The following is a 12500-nucleotide window of genomic DNA, read 5'->3' on the forward strand; positions in this document are numbered from 1 at the left end:
GGCAACCACATGTGACGACCCCGGGCTGGACTCCGCTTCGTCCACGATGAAAGTCGATCCGGCGATCCACAGCATGAAATTCATGTATTTCATTAGCGACCAGCTCGGATCAGCTTCAGGCATGACGAAGCGGATATCGTCCTCTTTTGGAAGGCCAAACAAAGTAATTTCGCTTTCACAACGAAACACACAGCGCCTTCACGAAATGGTGGCGGCGGCAACAATACAACAGCGAGAATAAAAGTTATGCCTTCTTTTGCGTGAACATTTGGGCGGCGTTATGCAAATCTTCCCACATCGTGACGTAGACATGTGGGGGCATGTTAGAACGAGCCATTTTAGGAAGGCGGGGTTGACTCTTTAACTTTTATAAAGAATATCTCTTTGGATTTGAGACTTTAGTCTTTGCAACTTTACAGATCTTATTTATGCACCAAAAGCTTGTAACACTCCAAAGAGAAAGGAAAAATTGAAATCGCTTCATATGACCCCTTTAATAATGCTAACTGTCCCACCCGCTGAAAGCTGCGTGGAAAAAAACAAAGTAACCAGCTAAATGTTTCATACTGGCTCTTGGCACAGGAGAACAACATCTTCTATAAAACAAAGTATATGTTTCAGTCCTGTCGCTTTTTTACATACTTTTACACTTTTTCTGCTGTTCAAAAAAATCTTTCTTTTCGCTATTACCACAATCAAGCTATGTAGCAGTTTGAATCTGAGTTATTAGCTCTACATTATCAGTTTGCTGTCGTGACTCAGGCGAACAGCACTGAACGCGCACTTTTCGGTACAAAAAATGTATTATTTAAAACCTTTTATCAGCTTATGTATTCTCTACAACCAATGAATTGCTGATCTCTAGTGATGTATAATTTTTGTAATAGATCATTTGTTGGTAATGGGTATGAGATCTGGCGAGCCACATGATTTTTGTCAAAGAGCCAGGTGTGGCTCACAAGCGTTGTTTTTCAGGACCCTTAAAAAAATAAAGTTGCTGCTGTGCCTTCTTGATCAGCATAGTGGTGTTTGATATAGTGCATAATACACAGCATAGTGATGTGGTTATGATATTTTAATTCAAATGACTTTTAAATATATGTTAATATTGCCTGGCCCTGTGCACATCCTTTGTTATTGCATTACTCTTTTGTATTATTTTTTATTTTTAAATTGACAGGTGAGTCAAAATCTGTCAACAAAATTTGTGGCATGATGTCATGTCAAAGGAAATGACAAGTGGTTTATTTGATCCCATGTTTTCCTTCAAACCCCTCTCTTCCGCCTCTCCTTCAGTTTCTCTCTTTGAAGTGAGAGTTCTTATGAATCATGTCTGGAGTGGTTCTTACAAGACATGAACCTTTTCTCTGAACTCGGCACTACTTAACTATCTCTCAACACAACATCAATCGCCTGTGTGTTTGCATTGTGGTGGGTCAATATGGCTCCCTAGCCACTTTCCTAATTAGCTTACGAGTATGCTGCCAGATGCTTGTTTACTTGGGGTCACACAGCTCTGTGGCACGCAGCCCCCTGTATTTGCTTTTAATTCACATGTGTCAGGGTGCTTTCGCTTCTCCTTGTGAGAAATGCTTTCTTGCTCAGGGTGGAGCCAGTATTTAGAGGCTTGCTGTCGTACCTCATGTCCAGCAAATTCTGCATTTTACTTAAGCGGTTGGAAGAAAACCACTGGATACCAATGTTTTGTTGTCTGCAATTGTCCATCTTTTGCGTATCTCTAGAAACTAGTTTGCCAAGGGAGGCAGGGCACTATGAAGCAGAAGTGAGAAAAATAATCTGCTTCTAGGTGGTCATCAACACAAGGAGACGGGTTTTGATTGGATTTGCAGAGACTGAGTGAAGAATTCAGTTCAAATCCAGAATTAACTTCCCTTTTACTTAGGAGTTGACGTGTCGGGAAGAGCTGCTTACACTCTTGTTGTCTCTGCTACCTCTGGTCTGGAAGATTCCTGTTCAGGAGGAGAAAGCCCCAGGTGAGTCACTTCATTTTATAAAGCCCTTTAATAATGCATGCTATTAGCAGTCTTAAATTTGAGAATGCACTCGAGGTATACTCTAACCCACCTTAAACCTTAAATTAAATAATTATGTGCTAATATTAAATTACATTCTGGGATTACATTTAGTTGGAAAGATTATATACTTTTACACAATTTGTTTTATAAAGCATATGATGACAGTGATCTCGTGAGGACGCCATGAATTTTTAAGTAGCTGCCTACAGAAACAACAAGTGAAACCTTGAGATGTCTTGAATTATGAAACAGTATGGTTAAAAGATGATGGAAAGGATAAGACTTTTCATTGCTCTTGAGACCTAAGGTATTTAGTGCAGGCATGCTAATCTTTTCTAGCAGCTGCTTTCCACATTGTTGAGTTATTAGTTCCCGTAATTGTGTTGTAAACAGACCTCTCGAGGTCATCGAGACTTGCTCTGATGAAACCAGATGAAACCAGTCCATCTTATATCTGGTTGATGCTATTTAGGACAATCATTTTAATCAATTTTAATTTCCTACTCTGCTTTTTTTATCTTAGATTTCACCCTGCCTTCACTACTAGAGGTGTTTCTATGCCAAGAGGGAAGGACCATCCCTCAAAGGGCGGGGCAAGATATATGTGATGTGGAGAACTCTGGGAAGCGTTTATCTGGCTCCTGGAAGTCACGTCGTTCACGTAGAACAGCTCAGCGATACTCTGTGAGGGATGCACGCAAATCTCAGCTTTCCACATCAGATTCTGAAGCCAACTCGGATGATAAAACCACAAATACTGGGAGCAAACATCGCCGATTCCACAGTTCGGCCGTTCGTGTTAGTTGCCAGCATCACCAGTCCAACAATCCATCACAGCCAGCATCGCAACATCCCACTCTTGATGCCATGAGCTCCATTGAGCCATCCGAACCTCACAGACTGTTTGGATCTCACACGTTAGATCCTAACATGCTAACAGACCCCACCACTCTCTCCATCTTCAACCGCATGGAGAACTCGCCTTTTGACCTTTGCCATGTTCTGCTCTCTCTTCTTGAAAAAGTCTGCAAATTCGACATGACCATCAATCATAACCCAGGCTTGGCGGTCAGCGTTGTTCCCACGCTCACAGAGATACTCACAGAGTTTGGTGACTGCTGTAGTCCCGGTGAAGGTGGTGGAGTTGGGATCGATGAACTAGCTGGAGGCTGGACTGAGGAGCCAATTGCACTTGTTCAAAGGATGCTTTTACGCACCATTCTGCACTTGATGTTTGTAGATGTCGGTCAAAATGAGACACTGCCTGATAATCTGCGTCGCAGCTTGATGGACCTCTTCAGAGCAACTTTAAAGATTCGTACGTGTTTAGAAAGGCAAGCCGACCCTTTTGCGCCAAGGCCAAAGAAGACTCTGCAGGAGATACAAGAGGATTTTTCCTTTTCAAGGTACCGTCACCGGGCCTTGCTACTGCCAGAACTCTTGGAGGGTGTCCTGCAGTTACTACTAGGCTGTTTACAGGCCTCTGCTCCCAACCCTTTCTTTTTCAGTCAGTCTCTTGAGTTAGTTCATGAATTTGTCCAACACCGTGGCTTGGAGCTCTTCGAGGCAACAGCTCTGCGCCTTGAGGCCTTAGCAGAAGCTCGAGATTCAGAAGTCGCCAGTGAGGCATCAGAGCGTCTGCGTTGTCTGATAGCAGATGTACTTAAGATAATCAGTGCGGTCAAGAGGGCCAAGTCAGAGCAGCTACACCAGTCTGTTTGTGCACGTCGTCGACATCGTCGCTGCGAATACTCACACTTTTTGCACCATCACCGTGACCTCTCTGGACTGCCGGTATCCACTTTCAAGCAGGCAGCCCGACGTAATCCCTTTGAAGAGGACTCAGAGGGTCATGACGGGGAAGTGCGGTACCCCGAACGCTGTTGTTGCCTTGCAGTATGTGCCCACCAATGCTTGCGTCTTTTCCAGCGCCTCTCACCCTCCGGTCCTGCTGTGCTGCAAGTACTGGCAGGAGTGCAAGCTGTTGGCATCTGTTGCTGCATGGATCCAAGGTCCGTAATTGGACCAATGCTCCAGGCATTTCAGGCTCCAGGACTTCGGAGCTACCAGTCCCACGTGTTGAGCGTCCTTAGTAGACTAGTCTTAGAACAGCTTGGAGGTGGTCAACCTTCCAAAAAGGCCAAGCTTGCCTCCTGCAACATTTGCACTTTGGATAATAGCCAGTTACCTGGCCTTGAAGAGACTCTGGAGGGCTATGGACCTAAGAAAGAATCAAACTTATCCATGTCCCAATCTCCCTCTTATCGTTCCCAAGGTATTCTGCCCAGTGGAGGAGCTGAAGACATGCTATGGAAGTGGGATGCTTTAGAGGCCTATCAAGAAATTGTGTTTGGGGAAGACTGGCATTTGAGTCAACAAATTGCCGGTCATGTATGCCAGTTGACTTTACGAGGCAATGCAGTAGTGCAATGGCAACTCTACACTCATATTTTTAACCCAGTACTTCAGCGGGGTGTGGATCTAACCCATCATGCCCAGCAACTTGGTGTGTCAACTACTTGTAGCCAAGTCTGCAGCTACCATACCCATTGCCTCCCGGTTGAGGTACTACTGGTTTATCTTCAAACTCTGCCTGCTCTGCTAAAGTCAAGGTATGACCATGTTTTTTCTCTCTCTTACTCCTCTAATTCACTGTTGTTTAGGTTCTTTAATGGGGCTTTGACACTGAGCACGTTTACTGCGGTCCAAATCTGAGTGAGGCGCCTTCTGCAGTGTCTGACTGGTTTCTCACTTGATTCTGTCGAACCCTGGTGCATTTGAGTTCATCTTATGCCATAACAAATTTTCACTGCGCATGATTGAAAACCCAACGTGGGTCAATATATTTTTATTAATTAGGTGCTATTATGCACAGCAGAATGAACAACGCTTGTGTCTACTGTATGTGCGTCGCATGAAGATGCCATTCTGCTACTTGCAAACAGTCTCTTTTGAGGAGACAGTTGATTGCAAGCCATTCGTTTGCTGCTCAGATTGCACTCACTTTGCATGATTACACTGCATACTCACTCTCACTTGTATCCAAGGTAAATCATCACCCGTGCCATTCATTTCCTTTGCAGCTGAACTTAGATCACCTCCTACAGGTAGTTTCCAGTTCGATAATGCAGTGCACTCCCAGGTCTGCATGAAAACTTTCACATTAACAATTTTTCATGCAACCCATCCTCTGTTTTGAACTAAAGTGCCAGTGTGAAAGTCCCCTATATCAGCCTTTAAAATAATCAGAGATTCCAATGTCCTTTCAGAATTTAACTTCTGATTTTGTATTCCAACTCAGCCAGGTGGTACGTGACCTGTTCCTGAGTTTTAACGGACTAAACCAAATCACTGAGTTGATCTACTTGGATTGCACTCGTCCATGGGCACTGAAAGTGTTCGAGACACTTATTTTGAATGCGTGGCACCATCACATGGATTCTGCTGTACATGAGCTAGAAAGAGCGGAAGCTCAGGAGGGGGAAGCTGTTCTTGGGCTTGTAGAGGAACTGAGTTCACGTGGGGCTTGTGATGGACCTCAAAGCCTCACTAAGTTTTATGAAGGCCTGAAAGAGGCATGCCCTCACCCAAAGGGCAAATGTGCATTTTCTGCAGTAGGGCGTAACCGAGGTGAGACGCATTTAAACACAATCAACCTTTTTCTGTGTGTTGCCTTCCTATGTGTAAGCAAGGAGGCGGACTCTGACAGAGACTCTGCTAATGACTCTGAAGACACCTCTGGCTATGATAGTACAGCTAGTGAGCCATTGGGTGGGCGACTGCCCTGCCTTTCCCCAGACAGTGTGGCTCTTCCCTCTAAAGAACAGATAAGGAGGGCTGCCGATGTTTGGTCAGTATGCCGTTGGGTATACATGGCCAGTCCAGTATTCCAGAGGCAGTTCTTTAGACTGGGAGGTCTAGATGTCTGTTTGCGTCTAATGACAATGGTCATCCAGAAACTCACGTCTAAAATCAAAGAAGGTAAATTTAAGAAAAAGAGAGAGAGTAAGGGCAAAAGCAGTCCATCTCATGTAGACTCTCCCACTCAAGTTCTTACAGGACATTTTGACAATAAAGCGATAGCTGCAGGTACAGAGGAAACCCGCCAGCATGACACTCTCAGCCCCTCTCAGGTCGAGAGCAAGTCAAGTGACCCAACGCACAGGCTTGAAGAGGAATGGCCTCTCCAGAGCATCCGACTGCTGGAGGCGCTTTTGGCAATCTGCCTCCACAGTGCCAATTCAGCCCTACAGAGATTTGAACCAGACCTTTCCTTTCAGGTACAGTGGACACACTCTAGCTCTGTTTCAAACCCTGGTGAGCTGCTTTATAATTGTCTGGAACAAGTCCTGTGTGAACAGGTCACTACTCAAATTAAATGCCCAAGAGACAGTGTACAGTGTGACATTAGCATGCTGCTAAGCTAACAACTCAGAACCCCTAAAGTAGGGTGACCATACGTCCTCTTTGTCCTGGCCGGGATTTCTAAATTGCCTAAAATGTCCGGGTTTTGGCTTTGTTTTCCTATTGACGTGCTCTCTAGAGTCCTCATACATAATATGTGCTTGTATTTGCATTGCTTTGACCATTCTCTAGATCCCACCTTCTCACACTCCACGATTGGTCGATCATGTACAATGCCGGTACGTTTTTGGTCAAACTACTTTTCAGTCATTACCTTCAGCAAGTATGAAAACAAAGCCCAGATTTTTTAGGCAATTTAGAAATCCCGGCCAGGACAAAAAAAAAGAGGACATACGGTCACCCTATACCTAAAGCCCAAAATATACTTCAGATTTGACGAGAATGCTTAGTGTATTCATATAGCAGAACGCATAGCCTTTTAAAGTATACTCTCTTTGATAGCGTACATAAACACAGGTGCTCAACACATGCATATTAAAAAGCTTCATCCTCTTTTTGCCCTATAAAACAGGACTTTGCTCTTGTTTAAACTACAGTTGTGGGTATCTGCAGTCGCAAACATGGGTTGTTGTTGTAGTTGTTGCATCTGTAGTAGTTTGTTGTTGTTCTGTCTCATTTGTTTCTTTTTCGACTGAGTAACAACATCCCACCCACCTTGTGGACAAAGTAATTAATGCAAAAATAAATAAATAAATCAAGGAGCATGTGCAAGCAAAGCATACGGAGTGAAATCTGGCTATACATATTTGACCATATGTGTTAAGACCGAAGTACACGTTGGGCTTAAGCACAAAAAATCCATTGACAATACTGTGAATTCAGTAATAATTGTCAGTTTTATTAGATTTAAGACATTTTGTCCAATGATTTTTCTTTTTATTGAGCTCATTGCACTGCATTCTGCAATTACCTTCTTAATAAGGGAGAAATGTAATGTTGCATCAGGAGCCTTAAATGATGCCTGAAAATGCTGTCAGTGTAGGCACACTAGGTTTTGGAACACAGCTATTGACTGCCATTTTGAAGTGAGTGACTATGTCCTGTGCTCATTCTCGACTAGTGTAATTTTCCCACGCTCTATCCCATAGCTTCAGTCAGTAGAGGAGACGCTGTGTGAGGTCAGGGATCAGCTCTCTCAATCTGGAGTTGTGAATTCCGAACTTGCAGTTCCTCTGTTTGATTCCTTACTACATGTGGCATTAGCGGAGATGTTCTGCAGTCCAGATGTCATCAAGGAGAAACCTGACAAGGTAATTTGGTTGCTTGTGTAATAAGTCTGTAGTGTTCCCGTCCTGTACATCCCTGCTGTACGTTTGGGTGACTCAGGTTTGAGTCTGATCCTCACCACACTGCCCCTCTTTCGTCTCACACAACCACATGCTTTCCTTTCACTGCCTGCGGTCTAAAACTTAGGAAAGTTAATAAAATAATATTAACTTTTGGTGACTAAATACAAAATCGATAGGGAGGTTGCAAGATTTATATAACTAGCTTAGTTGATGCTTTCAGTTGCATTGAGGGCTTTTCTTACCAGCAGTATTGTCTGAAGTGGAACACATCACAGAATAATTCCCAAATAAAACTTATCATTTGGACACAGTAAGATTTATTTTGGCACTCTTTAGTTCTTTAAGTAAATCTGCTTTCTGACCTCTGGCCAAAACATGGATAAACAGCCTTTTTGTGTGTATTTGTGTGGTTGAGTACTGTGGGGCACAAGGGGGGTATATTTTATGTGGAAACAGTCAGCTGATGTGGTCCTGTGACCAAAATCATATTTTTCTTTTTTTTACTTTACCAGCTTTCTGAAATCACAAACATTGTCTCTCTAACAAATACAACACTAGAAGCAATGTTATAAGGATTGTTTACTTTAATTTGTTGCAATGCAACAGTACTTTATTCTGAAATGCGCTCATTTTCTAGAAGGTAAGAATCTGCTGCCTGCTTTGCTTTAATCTACTTTGCTACTGTTGTTTGTTTATTTATTTATATTTCTTTTTTAAACTTCTGATATGTTGTGCTGTATGGAAATGAAAGCTCTCAAATTTAGAAGTGGTTACTTTGTGTGCTTGTTTTTTTTTTTTACTTTGATGAACACAGTCCTTTTATTTATTTATTTTTATTAATAAATAAACTAATAATAAAAACAAGTTTTTATTTGTTACCAAATGGTAAAATTAGTGTCTTTGCAGTGCTTTGAGGTATTAGGCTGACGCATAGGAGCATGCTTATCATTGCAGTGCAGCGTTTTACACACAATTTTCACTGGTCTTACAAAGTTTGTACAATCAAATCATAATCAGTTCTTCTCTGATCTATTCTACACAATGCTTCAGAAAAACCATAATGAAAGTGCAAGTGAAGACAAAACAGGAAGTGAGGCAGTATCTGAGCAAAGGTTTTGAATATCCACATAAAGCTTGTCTGGTACAATTCCCTGATAATGCCGCATACAATTGGTTACTTGATGGTTTCTAAATTTGGTACCACCTATTGATCTAAAATTATACATTTCTTGTCACTTGTCATTTTATTTATAATTCATCCCTCCATCTAGTAGTAGTAGTAGTATAATAATAATAAAGTATATTTTATTTCATCATAGGTAACACTTTACAATAAGGTTCCATTAGTTAATGTTAGTTAATACATTAACTAACATGAACGAACAATGAACAATACATTTATTACAGTATTTATTCATCTTTATTAATGTTAGTTAATGAAAATACAGTCGCTCGTTGTTCGTTCATGTTAATTCAGAGTGCATTAACTAATGTTAACAAGCACAACTTTTGATTTTAATAATGCATTAACTAAGATTAGGGCTGGGCGATATAGCTAAAATATTTATCAACAATATAATGTTTCATATCATTCGGTATCGATAATTATTGACTTTTTTATAACCTTTTGTAAAACAAAGAGCAATAGAAAAAAATGTAAAAATTTAACCACTGTATTTTTAAATAAACCCAATTTATTGAGACAAACAACAAATATTTTTGTTTTAACAGTCAAACACACAATAAAAATTCAACAAATATCTAATTTCTAATGATTTATATGCAGATTAAATAGATCTTAAGGAAACTTTTGGCTTGTCTCCCGAGGCCACAGGAGGGCACAATGAGCAAAATAATGCAGCACATGTAAAAGGTCAACGCAAGGAAATAAATGTCTATTAAAAAAAAACTGCATTACGTCTAAATTAACTCATATAAATCAAATATAATTTCGTAAATTGCATAAACAATTATGAACAAAACAGCATCATGTATTTATGCATTACTTAATACAAAGAGCCGAATCGCCCATCACGCAGATTGCATTTAACATAGACGCAGTGAAAATGAATAAACCTCCACAAATTCGCAACGTGTTTTCTAAAAGTTTAAACTGTTTTAACTTTGCATGGCTACATGTCTTGTGTGAGACGCTGAAAGCTAAAAATACGCTGAATATGCATCTGTGTGAATGGCTTTGGTTTCGGTTTTCACCTAATCAAGATCTTCTCCGCATTGAGCTTCTATATTTCTCTTAATATTTTGAATGCATAACACAGCAGCGGTGCATCTCATGGGCTAGACTAACAACAAAACATAAAAATGCAACAACGTCACTTACATCATTATCACTGCATCTCGTGCGCCACTGATGACGCTCCCTGACGCACTCCAAACAGTTGAATGCAAATGTTTATTTTAAATTCGACTAATATTCATTTTTTTTATTCACAATCTCCTCATCACATGCAGGCACAGCACTCAATTCAGCATGTGTTCGTGTTTGTGTGTGCTGTCTGCGTCACTCATAGCATGTGCCTATGTCGTGCACTATATCGAACATTTTTTTATATCGTTATCGAAGAAGGTGTACCGTCGATAAATATCGATACCGTTTTATCGCCCAGGCCTAACTAAGATTAACAAAATGCTGTAGAAGTATTGTTCATTCTTAGTTCATGTTAACTAAAGTAGGTAACTAATGTTAACTATTGAACCTTATTGTAAATACATAAAAAATTATACATTTTATAAAATAAAAAATTGTACATTAATATTTAACTATATATTTTATATTGTTTTTTTATTATCATCTCTCAGTCTAGTATTGTTGTTATTAGTAGAGTATACTTCAGGGGTGCCCAACCCTGCTCCTGGCAATCGACTGTCCTGCAAAGTTCAGCTCCAACCCTAATCAAACACACCTGATGCAACTAATTAGGGTCTTCAGCATCACTTAAAAATTAAAGGCAGGTGTCTTTGATTAGGGTTGGAGCTAAACTTTGCAGGACAGTCCATCGCCAGGAGCAGGGTTGGGCACCCCTGGTATACTTGTATTTGAATAATCCTATTAATACATTTAATATTTTATTATATTATAAAAATGTTTAATCTATTTTATTTTAATTATTTCTTAATTTCTGTTTGTTTTATTTTATATTATAATCCATCCTTCCATCTAGTACTGATCTTTATGTCGTTCTGTGCAGAAGTCTCAGGTTAGCGGTGAGGTGGCACCTCCAGCAGGTGATCTGTCAGAGGAGGTGGATGAAGCTCAGGTGAGTGGCGCTCCACCCTTGGGAGAAGAGGAAGGCTATGAGGCAGACAGTGAAAGTAACCCTGAGGACTCCATCCGTCAGGAGGAAGGTAGTACCACTCATTTATACTGACATGAGAGTCTGCATTGTGCTGGTCATTTGTGTGCTGACACTTGTGTTTAACTGTAGAGTGTATGTGCATATTATCCAGAGCCAAAAGAATCTTGTGTAGGTTGTTGGCTTTAAAGGCTCATTATGTTAATGTTAACATCCTGAAATGAGAGTGCAAACTAATTATCATCACAGTTAGCCAGGCTGAGAAGTGCATAGTAACTGATAGCAGGGGAAGTTTCTAGAATGCGTTAGCCGGTCTGAGCCGGTTAGTGTCAGGTAGGATGAGTGAACGTCTGGTCAAGCGATACGTGATCCTGTTCTCTAGTCACATGCAGTGCTGGCTCTCTCGCCCTGATAATGGTGTCATTGTTTCCTTTGGCTATGATGTAAGACTGCCGTGTTGAGCCATGTCTTGTGACTGCAGCTTCTGACCAGTCTATTACATACACCGATATGTGCATGATTTTGTAAGTTCACTCGCTTTCACACGAGGGCTTGTGGTTGATGTAATTTATAATGGAGGGAGCTGAAGGCAATACTTGAAATGGCAGAGTCCGGTCTGTGTGTTTGCAGTCTGACTGTGAAAGTGAAAGAGAACTGAATGTGGTTTAGAATAGATAGTGGAGTTTGATTTCCGAATCTGTTCTGTTAATCCACTGATGTGACAATACTGTAATTTCATTCATTTAGACAAAGAAACATGCCTATCACTCATGTCTACTGTCTGTCTGTCTCTCTCTATTGTTTTATCCATCGTTCTCTCTTTATTTGTCTATCATGTTTGTCTTTCTATCGTTTTATCTATCTATGTATCGTTCGTTTGTTCGCTTTTCTTTCGCTGTGTCTGTCTATAGGCCTATATGTGTTTCTAGTGTTGTCAGAAGTACAGATGTCGGTATCAGTGGGTACTTGCATGTTAAAAATGTGATGATACCAGCATTTCCCGCTAGCATTTTGAGCACTGTTGTGTGGATTCTCAAACACCTCTGATTGGCCTTTGTGTTCACGCGCTCAACAGATATGTCTGTGATTGGCTACAGGGATCATCGCTTCATGCTCTTCACTGAGCGCTTACACAGATACACACGGGAAACGGATACAGTAGCGGGAAATGCTGGCATCATTACTTTAAAATTTCAGTACCGACATCGGTACTTTTGACAACACTGTGTTTCTAAATGTCTTTCTATTTTATTTTTATCTATCTGTAACATTGTCTCTATCTTTCTATCTATCTATCTGTCTTTCTGTCTGTCTATTTATATAGGCTATGTGTGTAGGGATGTTTGTGACAGAGTGCGCTGTGTGTGTGTGTGTGTGTGTGTGTGTCTGTGTGAGGCAGAACTTCATTAATGAAAAGCACCCAGATCTTGCGTAGG

The 12500-nt window shown here is 40.9% G+C and overlaps 1 protein-coding gene across 1 annotated transcript in view; it reads left to right on the plus strand.

Annotated features, from left to right (window-relative positions):
• The window catches only part of LOC107569426 (lysosomal-trafficking regulator-like), a 113813-nt gene that overhangs the window by 48247 nt on the left and 53066 nt on the right, over positions 1–12500 (plus strand). Inside the window, exons 5-9 of the mRNA XM_016255527.1 lie at positions 1904–1994; positions 2560–4648; positions 5338–6316; positions 7550–7711; positions 10960–11116. Of these exons, the coding sequence (XP_016111013.1) occupies positions 1904–1994; positions 2560–4648; positions 5338–6316; positions 7550–7711; positions 10960–11116 (3478 nt within the window). The remainder of the gene's footprint in view (positions 1–1903; positions 1995–2559; positions 4649–5337; positions 6317–7549; positions 7712–10959; positions 11117–12500) is intronic.

The sequence above is a fragment of the Sinocyclocheilus grahami genome, unplaced genomic scaffold (genome assembly GCF_001515645.1).
Source record: "Sinocyclocheilus grahami isolate Dianchi unplaced genomic scaffold, SAMN03320097.WGS_v1.1 scaffold1344.1, whole genome shotgun sequence".
Classification (NCBI taxonomy): Eukaryota; Metazoa; Chordata; class Actinopteri; order Cypriniformes; family Cyprinidae; genus Sinocyclocheilus; species Sinocyclocheilus grahami.